This window comes from Lutjanus erythropterus, chromosome 7 (assembly GCF_056507025.1).
Source record: "Lutjanus erythropterus isolate fLutEry1 chromosome 7, fLutEry1.hap2, whole genome shotgun sequence".
Lineage (NCBI taxonomy): Eukaryota > Metazoa > Chordata > Actinopteri > Lutjaniformes > Lutjanidae > Lutjanus > Lutjanus erythropterus.
This window is the reverse complement of record NC_139323.1, coordinates 29,735,748-29,756,211: the sequence shown is the minus strand read 5'-3', so window position 1 is coordinate 29,756,211 and position 20,464 is coordinate 29,735,748. Positions and strand designations below refer to the sequence as shown.

Below are 20,464 nucleotides of genomic sequence, written 5' to 3'. Positions count from 1 at the left end.
AAAAAGTAAAACTAATAGATAACACCATGAAACTTCCATTAAGACAATTATTTCTTTTTATTACAAATTTTCTGAAATTTTATGATGAAAATATACAAATGAATTAAAATATGTGCACATTTGGGAAATTCTGATCTCTCTCTCTCTCTCTTTGTCAATCCATAAATCAGTACTATCAATACTATCAATGGCCATAAAAAAAAGTCCACATTTGCTATGTTTTTAGGAATAAAATGAGGCTATGAATGCTATACGAAGAAAACCCTGTGTAAAACTTTCCTAAATAAATAACCGATAAGTTTGTTGAATGTAGGTTCTACTGGACTGAAGAATGAGGTAAAAGATAATAACGAGTAAACATCTGTCAAGGTAAAATTCTACATGTTTTGCAAGACACTACAGGGGCACTGGGTAAAAAAAACAGATAACACAAAGAAAATGCCTCACTTGATTATTCACATTAAGACGATTATTTTTTGTTTCAGAAGTTTTCTGAATTTCATGTTATGCAAATGAGGCATTATCTAATGCTGACTTTTGGTGAATTTAGGGGATGCAAACAGAGAAATTGAAGTAATATAAACACCTCAATGTCTATTTAGAATGTTTTCTGTCTGAAAGTCTGAAAAAACAGACCAAAATCGCAAAACTGAGCAGATAAAAAAGGTATTTCTTGCATGTAGTGTCCCATGTTAAGTTTCTATTGACTAATTATAATACTAACAGGGATAATGAGACCATCCAAAAAGTCACAAAATGAGTCAGTAATAGAAGGGAAGCATGGAGGCATGCATTTATTTACAACATGCTTTATAAACCAAAAAAGGGAGCTGCTGAATGAAGGCCTCAGATGGAATTTACGTGCATAACCAGTGTGTCTTCCCTTGGCATTCAACAGTTCACATTTCATAGTCACACACATTTTATAGTTTATATTCAAATAACCCAAGAGGAAACTTGTTCTGATTTCAGTCCTGCAAGTACCACTCGTCCCACTGTTACAAATCTGTGAAAATAAGTCTTTATAGCCAGGGAGATGTGGAGCTTCTAAAGGCAATGAAGTGTGAAGGATCCTCCTGCTACGGTGCTCCGCGTTTTATACATGCTCAGCCTGCATCCGTCTGTCCGTCGGTCTAGTGCCTGACACCCTGGCTCTTCTCCCTCTCTCTGTCTGCTGCGTCTCTGCCAACACCATTGTCCTTTCCATTATCGTCAGCTGCGTGGGACTTTACCTCAGAACTGGAGATGAAAACATATTAATATGAATGACTGAGACGGCACAATATAGTTCAGGAAACAGCAAAACAAAAATACACTGATTTGCTTGAGTATGAACTGTATGCAGCATGGAAATTACATTTGGTTTAACTGATTTAATGTCATATTTATTCATGATACCAAACTGACTTTACCTAACTTTACCTTTGAATGTGGGTTGGTCTGTTGTCCTTGATGAGGTTGTTGAGTTTGTAGTAATCCAGGAAGGTTCGAGCCACATTCCTGCCTAATTTCATGTCTGATGACAGGGAGTTAAAGCTAATTGTCTTTGAATGAGCCTCAGGTAACATTGTTCAAAACACTTATTACATCAGTCATTCCCAAAATGGATGGTGGCCCCTTCAGGGAGTGAAACTTAACTCTGCAGTGTGTCTCACTTCAACAGAATGAGTTGGCATCTTTCAGCTAATATTTATGTTCTTTATGGTCAATGACTTAACTGTTTGGTTTACTCTTACCTCTCCTCACAGGCAGCTAAAAAGCTTTGATAAATCTTGCTAACCACCAAACAGCAGGCAGACAACAATTTAGCAGCTAAAGAACCAGATACTTCCCCCAGGAGTTGGTAGAGATGAAATAGAAAGCTAGAGGACAGTAAATATTGGACTTAACATTAATCAAATGACCGGAAACATGACTCAAATGAATGCTTATGTTGCTCTGTTTGAAGGATGTATATATAAGCAGGCAACTATTTGCTAACATGTTCTCAATATGAACTTAATAATATAATAATATGTTGTATTTACAGCTTGCTGTGTTGTTCTTAAGTGGCCAAAAAATGCTCATACAGCTAAAAGTTACAGGGACCTTATTCAAGGTCATGTCTAGAGGAGAACCTCAGATTTGTAAGGTTTGCAAACTGGCCTCTCCTAAGGCTGTAGGTGCATACCAACTCTATAACTGCACTCCACCATAAAAATATTTTATTTTTAGAACTTATCAATTAATCTATTTATATAATTTGTGCTTTACAAGCAGCAAAACGGGGCTACGAGCATCTTATTATATAACCCTGTGTTGTAAAATGATGAATAAATGAACCATGTATGTTGTGAAATAGCCAAGTAGCTACAACAACATTATATGTCACTTCAGGCTTTAACTGCAAATGTCTTCAACAGTGGGATGCACTGATTTCTGTTATTGTAAATGTTTGTTTTTTCAGTTTGTAGTCATATAGCCTACTCTTGCTTATGTCTGTCTTTACCCATTGTCTAGGAAGACGTTTAGTCTCTAAAGTTCATATGTAAAGTACTTTATAGTAATTCAAACACAGACATCTGTGATTGCATAATCAAGCGTATGTGCAAATCTAGGTTCCCTTCTATACATGATCCTCATTGTATTGCAAAAGTTGCTGGAATGGACCCACTGTTATTGTTATTAGTTCCACTTGAGGTTTTACTGCTATAATAAAAAGTTGTTTAAAAAAAGGCTATGGATGTGATTCATGTGGAAGCAATAAAAGAAAAAACAAGAGTGCTCTGGTGCTGAGAGGGCAGAACATTTTTTCTTTCATGACAGCTAACTTCCAACATTCACAGTATTAGATAAAGCTAGAAATTCTGAAAGTAGACACAAGTTTCCAACAAACTACAGATGAAGGAAGGTGAAAAATGAATGAAGATGTGAGACAGTCATAATTTTTAATATATGCAATGTGCTATTTGTATGACACATGCAAACCACTGAATCGCCACTTAGACATGTAGACATGCAGTGCTATAAAAGAAAAAAGCCTTAAAATATCCCCTCTGCAATGAGCAACATACCCACTGAGGTACAGTAAATAACTATGGGACTAGCGACTAGAGAAATGAGCAGTGTAAATCCTCGAGGTAGAACACACCACGTTCTGAATTAAGTGAGGCTAAATCAACTGCATTTCACTCACGTCAGCCAAATGCATGATGCTGGTATGAATCACACAAAAGCAATTACTTATACACTGAGGCCTTATTTAAATTCAGAGGTGAGCACACATATCATCATCCTGCCCAATTGTCCCTCACCGCATTAGGGACAATATCAATAACTACACTGCTTTTATAAAACAGCTGAGCAGACATGAGTGCTGTTGCTAAGCTTGTGATCATTAGGCTAGCAGAGCAAGTAATGATGACAATCAGGTTCAGATAATGAAGAACTAGAGAACCACAGAATGCCAACGATGTTTCCAATCACCAAGAGTAGGGATATAGTAAATACAGATAAATAAGAACAATGTCGCTAACAGAAGTAAATTTCATCTGGTCACTGAGGCGACCGGACTGAAAAACATCATCAATATCAGCTGCCAATCTGTCTATCCATCCTCTAAGACATGTCCGTCCCTCTACCCGAGATGGCATAAGTACACACCTTCTTTAGTCAAGTAGGAGTACAGATATTTGTGTAAAAAAAAAGACTCTGGTAAAAGCAAAAGTACCAATTCAACTCCTTTACTGCAGTAAAAGTGAAAAAGTACAGGCTCAAAGTACTCAAAATAAAAAAAAAACATTATTAGCTTGTTGTCTTTTGCATTGTTTTTGTCTTTCACATTATTTTCATCTTATGTCTTCTGTCACATTTTTGTCTTGACACAAAATGTCGTTTTCACCTTGTTACATCTTTTATGTCTCGTTATGTCATTTTCAGCTTGTTTTGTTTGATCACTTCTTTTATGATGTTTTTTACGCATTTTGTCTCGTTACATCTTTTACGTAATTTTCATGTTGTTTTCATCTTGTTACATCTTTTATGTTGTTTTTGTCTTGTTATTTTTTCATATCATTTTCACCTTATTAACTCTTTTACACTGTTTTGTCATTTTGGCCTTGTTATGTCAGTTTCATCTTATGTTGTTTTTGTACTGCAATGTCATTTTCATCTTGTTTCATCGTTTTTCCTCTTCTTACATCTTGCATCGATGATATACACTGATGGATACACCAAGGAATCATCTGTTTTATGTGTTATTGTCCATTTTAGTTGAAATCAGTCTTGATGTAAGAAGTACAAGTACAGACATTCATTTTAAAATATCGTGAGTAAATGTAAAAAAGTTGTCAAAAAAAATAAGTACTCAAGTAAAATACAGATACCTGAAAAATCTATTTAAGTACAGTAACAAGGTATTTGAACTTAGTTGCTTCCCATCTCTGCCTTCTATACAGAATGTTCATACTACTGTTCATATAGATCCCAACACAAAACACAAAGACAACAAAAACACAAAGGTTTTTTTCTCTATCTCAAGGCATTGATGTCTAGCTACCTCCATTCTTCACAAGGCTGGAACATGATGGAACAACACAGAGACATAATCTGTCACTTTCCCCTGTCATTACCTTGTTGATACTCAGATACAGCCTGTCATCTGCAGGACTACCTATTTGTCACAACTGTGTGATTGAAACAACTAGCATACAAAAAGATTTACGAAAAAAAAAAAGATGGAGATTCGGTCATTTTATTTCTATTTTCCAATTTCTCGCATTGATCAAAAAATGACCGGTGCTACATAAATCCTGGTTGCTATGAAGGTGAAAATCTATTGTCCAAAAGCTGTTAACTTGTAAACCATCCATCCTCGGTTTGAACAGGCTGTCTGCGCATGTACACTTAAGGCTTTGTAGTTTGTCATACTTCAAGCAAAACACACATACACACACACAAGCAAACACAAGGGTATACCTGGTTAGTTAGACCTGTAAATATGCAAGCAAGCCCCTCTGCAGTGAGTCTGTCACCTTGGCCTTTGAGGGTGTGTTCCTGCGGATGTTCAGGAGTCTGCACAGGACTTCATTCTTCACTCGGCAGGCTGATGGCAACGCTCTCCACACGACTCCAGAGTCTATGTTTACACCCCATCTGGCTGTTTGTCTGTGAGTCCTGCATCAGGCCAGACTTGCTCTCTCTGTGTGTGTGTGTGTGTGTGTGTGTGTGTGTGTGTGTGTGTGTGTGTGTGTGTGTGTGTGTGTGTGTGTGTGGATGGGCCTCACAGTCTGTCTCATTACAGCTAGCTGATGATAATGATTAGGTCGAGATAAAACTACAGGTGAACAAACTAAGGTTACGTCCTTCTGAATCTAGCTTTTATGCAAATTTTAATACACAATAGTTCTAAACAAGACTAAAGAGTCTGCAACCATGCTAGCATGCTGATGTTTAGAAGGTATAATATTTATCATTTTCACCATCTTGGTTTAGTGTGGGACATAACTGTGTATATGTTACCGGTGTTGCAGTGTTTGGGCATACACGGATTAAATTACTTGCCCGCCACTCCCACCATCTCAGCGTGTTATCAATACTTAGACAGATATTATAATTACAAACTGAAATTGGCTTCTCCATGCTGCAGCTGCAGCAGAGTTGCAGCACGGAGTCGCAGTACGCAGATGGTAGTACTCATATTTCAAATGTTACGCTGTCGGTCAATCTCAGCCTGATATGAGGTTGCTTAACAACTGGATATGATTGTACAGAGAGTCCAGCATTACCAAACAGTTGTGGGGTGCATACAGACTTAAAAGTGCGTATTCTGTTTTTCAATACATTACTATGAAGGTGTTAGCTGGTTCTAACTTGGCAAAATCAAGGCTAATCTGGCTAAACCAAGCTAGCCTCAAGGAGCTAACATTACAACCAGCGTGTATTTAATGTTAGTGCTACTTTACAACTCAACTGTGGACGTCAGCTACAGATGTTGAAGTCAATGTGGGTATTAACGTTTCATTTTATTCACCCATGAGTAGCGAACTCTTTTGATTCTGGACTTTTCAATACCTCCTCCACCTCTAGTTTACAGAATGTTAAAGCTCCAAGATGAAACTGACAGAAGGGCAGGACTAAGCGAAAAAGGCACAGTTACAAAAATATGTCTGCTACTTCAGCACCACAGACACCATCGTTGGTTTATCAATACACAGCACAGTCAGCTTACTGATATTTCAGACCCATGGTCAGAGCCATATATTCTAACGCACAAACCTCAGTCAGATAAAGGATCGATGACTCAGGCAGACTAGACTAACATATTCAACTAAACAGCCCCGTTGCCCCTGCACTGTCTCTGCTACTAGGAGACGGACGTTAACAAGGTAGATGGATTTTGGTCATTTTGCTAACGAGGGGGATTGCATTCCCATTCATCCCTCCTCAAAAATCGCCTGCAGAGTGTGGGGGATGTTTGACAGACGTGGCAACTCGAAACATAATAATGAACCAACAGAGTATACATTTGTTTTGATCAAAGTTAGAGGAAGATCTTAAATATCTCGTTAAGATTTAATATCAAAGTGACCACTCCAACGTCGCATCATAATTACACATATCTTTTCTTGCGTCCGGTGTTATTAGTAACACCGGTGTTGTCACAAGTTTATTAACCTGAGGGAAAACTTTCCTCACTGTGACATCCCTAGTCCATGTCGAGGCAATTTATTTAGTAGTTAATGAAATATGCCACATTAGAGTGAAAACCTTGACCTGTTGGTGGCATTAGAGGAAAAGCCAGGGGATCATCAAAGTCATCAGCATTCATCTTCTGAGAACCATTAATTTCTGCACATGGCTAAAAATAACACATGATTAGAGTGTAGTTATTAATTGACTGCTGCTGTAGTTGTTAAGAGGTAATATGCTGATACACACTCACAAAGATATAAACACACACGCTGTTTACTGTATATATAAACAAACACACTCCCCTTGTATCATTGACATCTTCATTCTGACCTCAGGAAAGTTTTTGGTGTTTTCCTCCGTTCTCTTTCATCAGCAGAGCTCGGTGCCAGTCCTGAGCTCTTTGGCCAGGCACGCTCAGCGACAAAAATATCTCCCGGACCCCACCGTGCGCAGATGGCCTCTCAGCTTGGCTTGTCACGACTCACTGTCTATTACAGGAGGTCTTGTGATGGACGGTCAGCTTCTGAAGGAGAACTTCATCCGTGGGGTGAATGGTCGGAGACGCAGAGGATGCCCTGACTGCTGTCTGGCCTGTTGCCGGGGGAAACCGTAGGGTCTGGAACGAGGCTGCTGCTGCAGCAGGAAGTGGTGTGTGTGAGAGCCAGGAAACCGTTGGCGGGCTATAGCTTGGATGACAGAGGTGGGTGGTAGTGGAAATATTCAGAAACACTTCAGCTGCTTTAATCCACATCTAGGCAGCCACTTCTGAATTAACACACGGACTAATACTGACAATATTATTAATACTGCATCATCAACTGAACTGAATGTCAAAGCATTATCATCATCATTGTGTAATCATTATCCAGCTCCAGAGAGGTCAAAGAGGTGTACACCTCAGAGGATGCAGCCTGTCAGCATCTTGCTTGCTGTCACTGAGGTGTGTGAGGTGTATTCTTTAACATCTTGGTACACTTAACGGTCTTGTCTAATCAATAGCAGGTCATTGTCATGGCTCAAGGGCAAACCAGCTTAAGCGCTGATGAGATACAGGACGCATGAGACAAAGGGGACGGGGACGTCATTACTTGTTTACTGCAGCTGTTTACTGTCAGCACGGCATTTAGCGGTTTTCACCGTCGTGTCCCTCGTGCCTGGTCCTGGCAGACAGACAGACAAGGTGACGATCAGACAACAAGGCCCCCAGTGGTAAAATGGACAAGACACGCGGAGAAGGCTGTCCAGATCGGACGGGAGTTAACAAGGAGACAAGCAAGGGGACATTCAAGCCATCAATATGGGCCACTGACAGGTCCTGTCACTACACTGACACACTGAGAGCTAATTATCAATGCTAATTAAGAGGCTAGTCAACAACAGCAATACAGAAAGGGACATTTTTGTTCCCAATAGTGATTCGCCAGACTCAAAGAACCTCACGTCCTGTTGCCCAAAGGGACAAACAAGGGCTGATTTAAATCCCTGACAGGAAGAACTGTCACCGCCAAGGAGACAAGCTCTGACACTTGAGTAGTGAACTGAAGTAAGTGTAACAAAGGCTTCTCTTTCCTTACAACGTGTACTAGCAGCAACAAGAATCCTCTGATCTATGACTTCTCTGAAAACAGAATATGGATGCTACATTTATGCTCTAACTATTGTGTTTCTTTGCGCCAACCAATTTGTTTAGAAAAGTTATTAATCCTGAAGGCATTCTCTTTTATAATGTTACAATTCAGTGACAGCAGAGACGATAAATACACTGAAATGACAACAGTTATTATAACTAGTAAAGATTTTACAGTTTGGCCCACATCCATGCAATTTCAAAACATTTCATCTGCAGTCATCTCATCCTCAGCTGCAATTGAACTGCTGTCAGTGGTTACACATCAACAAAAATCTGAATCCATCAGCTATCGTCAGCAACAATTTAACGTCTGGAGGCAACAGCCAGTGTTTTGGGACTAAAGTGTAGCCAGGGGATATCTGACGACAGAGAACACATATACAGGTCATTGTTTACAGTCCAATCTAAAGCTCGTGAAGCAACTATTGAACTGGAGGCTAACATCTATAATATATAATATCTATATATAATAATGATCAAAATAATGACCAGTGCTACATAAATCCTGGCTTCTACAGAAGTACTGACACACTTGATGATTTCAGTTCATCTCAGTGCTTGGACTTAAACTGAGACTACTGAAAAATTCTTCAGTTTCAACTGTCGCCTCAGTTTCTTTCATTACTGTAACAGTGAATGATTCAAGTGCAAATATTCAGCCGTGAGCACAATTTTGTCGTTTCTAGTCAGCATATTTCTAAACTTTCTCAGAGTTTCCATGAATATCAATTTTATGACCACATACAAAGACTACCACAACACAACTGGAGGTGTGCGTGTGTATCTGTGCATCTTTGTGAGAGCTCATGTGAGGACACCTGTTTATCTGAGCATAGCAACAATATTTGTGCAATCAGCTGTGTATAAACGTGTGTGTCTGTGTGTGCACTCGCTTGCATGTGCACCTATCCATTTGTGCATGTCTGTGTGATATGATGTGTATGATGTGTGGTAGTGAAGCATATTTGCCTCCAAGCTATATCATTTGCATACTTCTCACAGCCTGCCCATTGGGTGTCAGGATCACTGATGCATACTGTATTCCACTGGCAGCTCTGGTATTCATGGAGTCCCACTGTTATGGCGAGGAGGTGCACGTCTGGGTGTTGCTGCCTTGGCAGACAGACATCACACACATTTAGAAAATGAGGGATATAAGTGTGTAATTGTGTGTGTGTGAGTGCACCTTCAGGACTTGTCAAAGCCAGTTGCATGAGCTGTCGATTCATGATGTATCAACGCATCTTTGAGTTTGAGCCAATAACATACAGTCCTGCTGGATAACACAGCCATTTGATGGTAGATGTGGATTATCTGCGCAAACACCTTTGATAATAAGACCACATTTTCAGAAGTGTAACACTTGGATAACACTTTATAATAATCATCAGTAACAGAGCTCAACAGTGAGGTTCTGGAAGTGAAAATCCCATTCATATTCTGTCTATAGGATTTAAATTATTAGTCATAATGTTGTAACCATCCAAGGTAGACTTACAACGACCTGTGAGATTGTGAAACAATGGTATATACTCCCTAAGTCCATGTGATATCTGCCTTGTTTTTAAGAAAAACATGGTTTATTCGCAATGTCATGGAGGAGGACTACACTACCCACAATCCTAAAGTGTAACAGCAGATAGTTAACATTAGCTAACACAAACTAGAACACTGTTATTAACAATATAAACTCAAACTAAAATTTAATTTAAGAAGATGCAGTATCATTCACAGTGGTTTATGGGATGAGTAGTTCCTCCACGCTTACAATAATTGTACACACTTATGTACACAGTTGGTTGGCTTGCTTCCAGGCTTATAAACTCTTTATATAAGGATTTTCTGATACACAAGTGGAGGAGATGAATGGGAAAATCACTTCTGGAAATGGAGCCATCGAAAAAGTAGGCGGTCACTGTTGAGCTCTATAAATGATAAACTGACAGATGAATGAACTTAAGTTAATAGTTTTTAATTTTTCTTAGTTTCATGTCTGTACTATGACAGAAAAAAGTAACAGCTCAACTCAGTGCAGGAAAAACATTAGTGTGAATAGCTTTTAAAGTTTTTCAGTAATTCTTCAAAGTTACAGGGAACACTGTCTCTCCACAACATAAAAGACAACCACACACACACACACCTACGAGGTAAGTAGGCCCCCAAAGCTCACATAATACACACACTGAACACACACACACAATGGAAAGTGTCAAGCTGAGTTTTGAACGAGGTCCCAGATTCTCTCAACCTTGATCCAATCCACCTTCCAGTTTAAACTTCAGAGTGCGAACCGGAAGGTCCATCCCAGAATGCTTTTGGACTATGAAAACAGACAAACCTGGAGGACAATAACAGGCTAAAATGTTTCATTTCAGTTCTGAGAGACTGGATGTACAGTATGTAAGCATAAAAAAGAGACATATGAAACACACGTACACATACACACAGGTGTTAAATGATTAAAGGACGAAGAGAAGACAGACTCCTGATAGAGGTTGTCCCTGCTGTTTCAGGGAAGAGGATTCTCAGCTTGACTAAATGATATAATGAGTTGTTATGTTCTGGATGACGAGATGAGACAAAAGGACAGACTAGAGGACAGATGAGGACATGCGAGGAGGACGAGAGGAGAGGATCAGAAAACAAAAAACAGACACACACGCTGCATTACACTTTTTTCTTGCCAACCTCAAACTGTGACAAAAGTCTTGATGGCGAGAAAGGTTAAGATTTCAATTTTGGTGGCTACAAGTCACAGCAGTGGAGAAGGAGAGTTAGGAGAGATGAGACGGTGAGGACGGCATGTTTGGAGGGTGGTAAGAGTTAGGGGCCCGGGTTATTATTCATTTGTCATGTATTAGTTTAGAGAGCGTGCAGGCCTGTGTGTGTGTGTGTGTGTGTGTGTGTGTGTGTGTGTGTGTGTGCGTCAGGTGAGAAAGGTGGAGGGGGGGCGTCGAGATGCTAAAGGTCTCTGTTGATGATTTGCACGCTCCATCGAGCTGACTGCTGGGGCGTATAAAGCGACATGGTCGGCTCCTTCAACCTGCCTGACCCCAATCTCCACTCTACACCAGGTCCCTGTGCTGCCTACCCACCCTGTGGAGCCCCTCCTCCTCATACACCTCCTCTCACATACACATACACACACCTGGAAAACAAAAAAGATCAAGCAAGTACTCCCACAAGGGCTGAATTTTTGACCTTCAGGAGAAATGTCCCCTCTGTACACACACAAAGGCAGAATTCTGGCTCCACATTTCTTATCTCGCTCTGAACCCAGTGCCACCAGCTTAAATGAAAACACACAGAGGAATTTGTTATGTGCTGTTTGTTCATCATAACAGCCAGTGCCCAGTTTCTTAAACCGCCTCAAGTTTCAAACTTAAAGGGATAGTTCACCCAAAAATGAAAATTCAGACATTATCTTCTCACCCTCATGCTGTTTGAAGGTTGGGTTTAGTTTTTGAAACAGTGGTGGAGGTTCACAGGAAAAGAGCATTGCTGAATCTTTCAAACAATTTAAGTGTCTAGCATAAACCAAAGTCATGCTGTTCACTTCACGTGTGCACAAACTGTCACATCTATCAAACCCAGTTCAGACGGCGTGTTTGTGCATATGAATGTGAATCCAAGCTAAGGATCTACAGTGAAGATTTAGGCATAGTGTAAATGACGTCTTTCATGTTAACTTGGCATGTCAGGCTTTAGGAGACTTGGACTACACCCAGACAAACAGTATGGAGGCATTTTATTTATTTAGTTGTTTTTTTTACGTTTGAAAACTGGTTGTCATTCACTTATATTGTTCAGGAAATTCTGCAACACTGTTTTCCAGTATTTTGTGGACTAAAAAACTAAGTTGGTCCTTTAAGCCTCTTAAACAGAACATTTCGCTGAGTTAGGGGTAAAGCCTCTTAGGTTGTCTCCTTGCTTGCGTCTGAAATTCCACACATGCTATTTAGTGCGCTAAAACAGTACATGAGGATTTTTAATGTTTGAAACCTTAGTATGAAACCAATAGTACAGAAGGTGCATGCTAGATTTATGCCAACATAAATATCCCACAGTGCAAAACAGTAGGAAGGAAGCTCTGTGTGATGTAACACTTCAGTTTAAATGCAATTAGGGTTTCAATTATGCAATTATGGTTATGAATCTCCAATCAGCAAGGAGGCTCTCAGGAAGTGATGTATGCACTAAACAGTGCATCTGAAAAGATACATACTATTTTGACAAAAATATCAAACAGTGGTACACACTTTGGATATGTAGTGCATAGAATGCAATTTTGGATGTAGCATGAGTATTATCTAGCTTCTCCAAAATATAGATCAAAGAAAATACAAAAAGAAAAAGAAAGTCAAACAAGACAGAAGATAAGATTGTTGTTCTCCTCGAATGATATAGAAAGAATTAAGACACATGCCAAAGTAAATTTAACCCAGCCATAACAAATACACACAAGCAGAAGATACGGCAAGAACCGACAACATCAATGTGAGACACCTGCTGTTAAACGAGCTGCACGTGAAAATATTACTGTGACAACAACAAAGCACATAGCTAAACATTGACAAGAGTCTACAAAAACTGGTGCATTTCAGTATAATGATATACAGTCATTAATGTCAATATTTGAGACAGAGTCATGTCAATGTTTGGCTAGCTAGCTACAAAGTTGCTAGCGCTAACATCAAATCTATATTTTCTGACAAGTTGTGCATTGCCTATAGTGTCCAGTGGGTTTTCCCTGTTCTGAAAAATGTTTCTAGGTATCTCCTCCACCTCTTCAATCATCACAAATTTCTGAGGAAAATGGTTGCTTCTAGAAATGCAAAAGGAATACCTAAGTACATAAGGGCAGACACTTAAGGGTTTTCCCTTCCAACATCCTGAAGAAATCCTTATGGTGATTTTATGCAGTTAATTTTCTCCTGAGGTCACTCTGACCTCAGTCGTTTTTATGCAACCTGGCTCGGACTGTATTTCCATTTGGGCATCACAACTACAATGCAAAGACCTGAGATGTTGATATGAAGATGTAAAAACACAACACAATATGCATGAGTCGGTTTGAGTAATTCCTTAAAAGGAAAAATAGAGGGAAGTGACTGTGTAAAATACTTTGTTACTGTACTTCAGTAAGTTTTTTTTACTTGAACACAAATGTCTGTACTCTCTACTCCTTACATTTTCAAAACAGGCTCATTACTAAAGTTTTACTGCATTTTAGGTGAATATTTGTCATTGCGTGCTGCCTTCCCAACATGAAGGCCGATTTCAACCTAAACACACAACAACATGGAGAAAACATGATGGTGTATCCATCAGTGCATATCATGCACGACAGACTTAACAAGAAGAAAATGACATATATATAACACAAAACTATATCACTCCCAGTAACAGTTCCTCAACAAATTTCCAAATATCAACCAGTAGAAACTACCTGAATGTTAGAAACTTTTCGTGTGTGAATCAGAAAGATCCACTTCTCTGGTGAGTCAGACTGTGCCAGCTCATAGCACTAGAGGGCACTAGGGCTACATCTACATCCACCCTCCCCTCCACCTGCAGAATATGTGTAGGGGAGCACATACTTTTCATGTGTAGGGTCCTTATCGCTCTCTCTAAATCTCTCTTCCTCCCTCTTCTCACTCACTCTATCGCTAAGATCAGACCGCCATCGGCCGGCTCTCAGGAGCTCTTCAGCCCTGAGAAGGTCAGCTGAAGGAAAACTTCCTCCCATCTGGCTCCATTAAGGCACCTGTGACCTTCGGTTCCTGTGACGAATGCATGTGTGTGCTCCTACGTGTGTGTGTGTGTGTAGTCGACAGGAATCATGTTTGTTCCATTGTTCCATTGTTTATCGCAATCAAAGCCTCGACTGCGCGCACACGCAGCAGTACATATGCCAACACAAGCCCCATTCTCCTCTCTCCTTTGTAAATGAAATCAATAGACGCAGCTATCACATCCCTATTCTGTCACTGCACATCTGTCGCAACAAGAAGCAACAAAAGAGCAACACGGTTTTCTAGTGACTACACATGACCTGACACACACACACACACGCACACACACACACAGGCACACATACACACACACACACAACCAAGAACACAAATATTAAAATCATGACTCCAATGATTACAAGATCAATTAGCTTGATTTCAGTGAGAGATTGTTACTGCAGGGACAGTGTGTGTGTGTGTGTGTGTGTGTGTGTGTGTGTGTGTGTGTGTGTGTGTGTGAGAGAGAGAGAGAGAGAGAGAGAGTGTGTGTGAAATACGAAGAGAGGAGAAATTAACAGCATAACAGCTCAGTGGCATGAGGCAGTTACGATGGGCCCCAGTGCAGGCTATTACACTCTTAAAAATAAGGGTTCCAAAAGGGTTCTTCCTAAAGGGCTAAGATTCCAGCCAGAACCAGTTACTTCTGAAGAACCCTTTTTGGGAGAAAGGGCCTGTCAAAGGTATGTTGTAAGATTAACCATCCAAAGAACCTTTATTTATAAGAAAGAGTTCTAAAAGGATTGGGTCGGGTTCATCAAAGGGTTTTTATACCATAACATAAAAGTGTTCTTGATAGGGTTCCAGAAAATACCTTTGGAATATAAAAAGGTTTTCCGAAGAACTCCTTGGGTGGCTTCTAATATAAAAGGGAATATGGGTGGATGGGTTCTCACTGACACCCTTCAAAGGTGGTTCTGGGTGATACCTCTGATGGCTCAAGGTATAATCCTTTATGTTAGGTTCTATTTAGGTTCTGTGTAGAAGTCTCTGAAAGGGTTCCAACTAGAACCATTATAAAAAGGTTCTCACAGAAACCAAAAATGGTTCTCCTATTTGGACAAGCCAAAGAGCCCTTTATGATTCTTGTTAGTACCTTTATATATATTATGTATATTTAATCTGTATAAACAAATATACAAATAAACAAAAATACTACAGAAATGGTTCATTTAATTTTTTGTACAGATAATTTATTTCTTATAAGAATATAGTCTTGATTGCGACTGACTATTTTACCAAAAAAATGGGAGAGAGATGGGTTTGCGCTTTCGAGGGCGTATATAGCAGATGCTACCATTTTAAATTCAATATAAGTTCTTGTTTGAACACAGATGTATCTGTTTCCAAGCTGGCAAACTGAATAAGAGATAAGATGTACTTTTGTTGATTTAGTTTGACACAGCAGCACAAGGGAAAAATTTGCAGCACAAGCGGAAAATGTAGTAAAAAAATAAATAAAAATAGAATAAAAAAAAAAAAAAGATAAGATAAAATAGGAATACTGTATACAATAAATAGATCTGTCACTTGCAAGGGGCCATCCTTTTTTTCAGACAATTGGACCCTGAGCACAGGAATGTAAAAGGCCCTCACCTTTCCTTTATAGATGCACACCTAGATTAAAAAACACAAAGTGTCTCTTTGTGATAGTTTTGTGTTGCTTTATGGTACTTGTGTGTCTCTTCATAGTTAATTTTTGTCTCTTTGTGGTTGTTTTATGTTTCTTTGTACTACATTTGTGTTACTCTTGTTGTTCTGTGTCTCTTTCTGGTCATTCTGTGTCCTTTTGTGGTCATATGATAACAGTGATTTCAAACATATGCTTTAGCCCAGGGCCCTCCTGAAACATACGTGCAGACACGCACACGCACACACACGCACACACACACACACACACACACACACAGATGACGTTTGTTGAAGGATACATGTCTCCTCGGTGTATGGCACAGGAGCGGTGCTGCCAGCTGTCATGTAGCTGTAGAAGGACACCTCTAGAGTGTAGCAGTAGGACGTGTCATCAAGGAGACCGCCAAGGAACCGTCTACCAGTACCGGCCTTCACCACGTCCCGATTGAAGGACGTGTTGGACTAGAGGGATACACAGAAAAACAACCACATCTGAGACATTGTGTCAGACTATTGGTTAGAGATACGACAATACAGTGAGAGGATTTGGGTTCAAGTCTGTGTGTCAGCAAACATCCACCCTGTTAAAGCATCTTTGAGCAAAGGTAAATTTCCCTATGGAGATCATTAGCCCCAACTATGATATATAACTTAAATACCTCTATAGGGCCTGAGCACCTCTATGGAAATTGTTTTGAGTTTAGTTTTCAAAATGTGCGAGAAGCTGCTCAGTGTTTCCCAGCCGAAACTTTCCAAAATAAAATCTTTTCTGAAGTCCTTGAAAACTTGAATGACAGATTATTTCTCAAACACTTACACTAAAAGAGAAGAAAGAACAAATTCAGCAAAAACATACTGCTTTTGTGTTTTTCGTGTCCCAGTTTACACATCACTGGACTTCAAAAAAGTCTACACTGCACAGTTGTACTGTTTCTGCCAACTTCTGCAGAATAACAAAGTGACTATTGTGTTGGGCTGCTAATCTGCAAAGACCTGCAAGTGTTCCTATGGTAACCGAAAAGTTTAAACACACAATAAGTTCTGCCACTAGGGGTCTCTCTCCCTTTAAAACAATAACAAAAGACGTAATTTGAAGACATGAAGTAGTGTGGAATTGTTGTATGTATCAAAGTATGTATTGCATTTAGCAGCTAACGAGCAAGATATTTCCTTCAGGAGTTGGTGGAGACCAAAAACAGAGCTAAAAGGAGAGTGAATATCATCAGGTGGACAGAAACACATCTCCAAATGAATGCTTAAGTTTAAATGTAAACCCCTCCTCCCGCTGCTCTGACCACACTGATCAGTGGTCAGCGGATGGATGCATTGGTCAGCGCTTTTACAGTGACACTTCAGCTAGCCTCCAAAATAAATGGCCAAATGAAAAATGTGAAAACAGGGACTTTCAAAGCAGGTGAGAGTACCTGTTTTTGTCAACATCAGAGGTAAACCTGTGTGCCTTGTTTGTGGAGCTAATCTGGCCGTACTTAAAGAGTATAACATAAGACGGCACAATGAGACATAACATCAGGACAAGTACAAAAACCTGGACACACAGCAGAAGCTACAGAAGGCAGTGGAGTTTAAACAGAGTCTGGTGTCACAGCAGGCTATGTTCACAAAAGCAAAATCACAAAGTGAAGCTGCTGTGAAAGCTAGTTTTATAGTGGCAGAAGAGATAGCCAAATCAGCCAAATCAGCCCGGCCATTTACGGAGGGAGAGTTTTTGAAGCGCTGCATGATTTAAGTGTGCGACGTCTTGTGTCCAGACAAAAAGCAAGCATTTTCAAATGTAACCCTCAGCAGAAATACTTTTGCTGATCGGATATGTGAGCTTAATATGTGACCTTAAATATTCTGAGCTGAAATATTCTCATTTTGCTTTATGTTATTGTTGAAGAAAAAAATATTTTAATTTTCATTCATTTTATTTTGCAGTCTGGCTGTTCAAATTCATATTTCTGAATAAAACATAGTCAGTTTTTCTGTTCAATAAATGTTAATCCTGTTTGGCCCGCAACTTAGACTGTGTTTTAAATTTTGTCCCATTCTGTGATTGAGTTTGACACCCCCTGGTATAGAGATGTGCTGGAGATCATCACAGTATCATGCTATTATGATGCTAATGTATTTAAATACATCACAGATCATATGTAGCATGGAACAATCCTTTAGTGTGAGTATAATATTACAAGTCCAATTGAGTGTGTCTAAAGTACATTACTTTTACCACCACAGCTAATTGCATTATATACTGCAGGGTCTTCACTCATGAACCCATAATCAACTATGTACTAACTGCCAAGCTAAATTAAAACTTATTGCATTTACAATAATACATCCATTAATATCTGCACAGAAACCATTTGCATCATAAATATCTGACTCTATAATTTGACTGTATTTCTTTGTTGATTAATGAAAAAACAAAACAACTATTGTCAATATCCGCTGACATGATGTCTCATCAGTGAAAATGCATTAACACCCAGTGATTTCTTTCTCACTAACTTCCAGCAGTAAGCCCCTCAATAATCCAGGACAAATTATGAAGGGTACAGTAGCTTATTTCACTTCATACAATGTCATTACAAAGATTGGCTGTAAATGGCTACAGCAGAAAAAAAAACCCATCTAGTCTATTTTGGGTTTCAGCGTGTCAGCTATACTACACAAATGTGACGCTGTCTTGGGAAGAGTGTGGAGAAAGTTTCCATTCACTGTCACTCCACTCTGCTGCAGTGAGAGTTGCCTTGCTGAAATGCAGACTTGGTGGCCACCAGTGGGAGTTTGCCATGATTGTGTTGTGCTGCTGCTGCTGCTGCTGCTGCTGCTGCATTGGGCTTTAGGTAGTGCTGAATGGGCAGAGGGACAAAAGCACAGTGAGGGAGATGACCCCTGGGCCAGCTGTCACACAAGCAATACAGAGAGAGGAGAGAGGGGGAGAGATAAATTCTCCTGAAATAGCGTTTTACTCGTCCTTCATAACACTGCATACCATATAGACGCTGACAATCAGTGACATTTCCATACGTGTGTGGGTGAACATCCGCCCGTCCGACTTGTCCCTGTATTGAGGCTGGCACTGAGTGTCAATGGGCAATAAAGGTTATTCTTTATGATGTGTGTAAGTGGCTCTGCTATGAAATGTCACCGTCAGGGAGAAAACGAAGGTCAGTGGAAGTGACACGGGGCTGAGAGGAAATGGTTTGGTGGATAATGTACCTGTATGAAAAGGGTGTCAGTTGGTTATGCATGTGTGGCCGGATGTACGGGCAGTCCAGACAAAGTTAGAGTTTCAGCCACCTAAAGCTGGGCACACACTGCTGTTAAGTCCACCTACTACTGAAATAATAAATCATCAGCGATGTAAAGCCAAAGCTCATGATTTATGTGCTCACACTGTACATGCAAAACAGAAAATAAAACTGCCCGTCAGCATCTGCGGACTGTTCTGGCTACTGACAGTGGCCAATGAAGATTTGTTTGAAAGCTCAAAGGTAGGTAGAGGTTTTGTTTGTTCATAATAATGCTAATGAGGCAGAAATGTGCTGCCTTTATTATCTGTGTCATCCTGCATGCCGAAACTTCTAAAAAAAAAAAAATAAAGGTACTGACATGTGTGGACTCACAGGAGGCTAGGAAGACATGCACAGGAAGGTTTGTCTTGTCCATTTTGCAAAGAGAATTGGAGGTAAACTAGATAAGTTTTAGAGGCTGTGTCCACCAAAGTGTTTCTTCCAGAGACCAGTGTATTTTTTGAATTGTTTCCAGAGGACGTGCCGCATATTTACACTCTGCTACATTGCATTGAGCATTTGGTGTTTTTTTTTTTTCTGGTCGCTGAGAGTTGAAAAATGTTTTAATTTAGGTAAAACGCTGTGCTTGTCACTGTCACAATCTCAGTGGAGAAGGAGCAAGACAAATAGGCTTCCACAGACTGTATCCTGCTTGTACTCCTTGAATTGGGCTCCATCCAACTTCAGCTTCTCAGCTGAAATAACACTGCAAATCCAAAATGCTCTTATGTGGGAAAAACACTTTGGTGGACATAGGTCCGTATTTTCCATCAACATGTTGTGTCTTGTGACCATGGCAATTTCAGATGCTCCGTTTGCCACTTCACGCAGGTGTAGTGAGAGAAAACTTCACTGACCTTGGGGAAGCGACTTGTGGCTCTGTTTTTAACTGTGCAAGAGTCTATCAGCCGACCAAGATATCAGAAATTAATCTGAGTGCCATTCGGGAGCGAATGATCAGTCTTCACTCCCCCCTGTACACATCATGGCAAACGACACCTGACAAAGCTGAAATTTGTCCAACTCTAAAATGAGTCAGACGGGACAAAAACTGTGCCGGATATGAGTGTATGCTCAGATTTAAAAGGTGCCTTAGCCGAACACCTGCACTGCTCATACAGCATATCCTGGCCTACTTTTATAGTCCCCTGCTTTGTCATGACCTATACAGTGTTTGCTATTTCTGCACATACATACAGTATAAATGCATATTCATATTAATGGTTACTTGTCTGTGGAAACTTCAGACCTACAACTACAAGCAAAATTTATATTATTTCCAAGGTTATTATAATAAACTAAAACTAAACTAAACCTGGGTGTGAAAAAACATTTGAGTTAAATAAAATAAAAGAGTATTCTGAAATTCTTAAATGTTTTCCCTGGCAAATACCCCTCATATTATAATAACTAAAACTAATATCGACACTAACAAAAAC

General features: G+C 39.8%; 1 protein-coding gene across 3 annotated transcripts in view; it reads right to left on the bottom strand.

The window, feature by feature from the left end:
- Positions 1-773: 773 nt before the first annotated feature.
- Positions 774-20,464, bottom strand: part of agbl4 (AGBL carboxypeptidase 4) — a 543,878-nt gene continuing 524,187 nt past the window's right edge. For 2 of the 3 annotated variants that reach the window (XM_084722272.1, XM_084722271.1), the window contains 3 exons: positions 16,026-16,188; positions 1,423-1,516; positions 774-1,239 (listed from right to left, as the gene is read on the bottom strand). In XM_084722272.1, the coding sequence (XP_084578398.1) occupies positions 1,134-1,239; positions 1,423-1,516; positions 16,026-16,188 (363 nt within the window). In that variant the 3' untranslated portion in view covers positions 774-1,133. Of the gene's footprint in view, positions 1,240-1,422; positions 1,517-16,025; positions 16,189-18,371; positions 18,582-20,464 lie in introns of those variants that run through there. The other variant, XM_084722273.1, reaches the window with a different exon arrangement.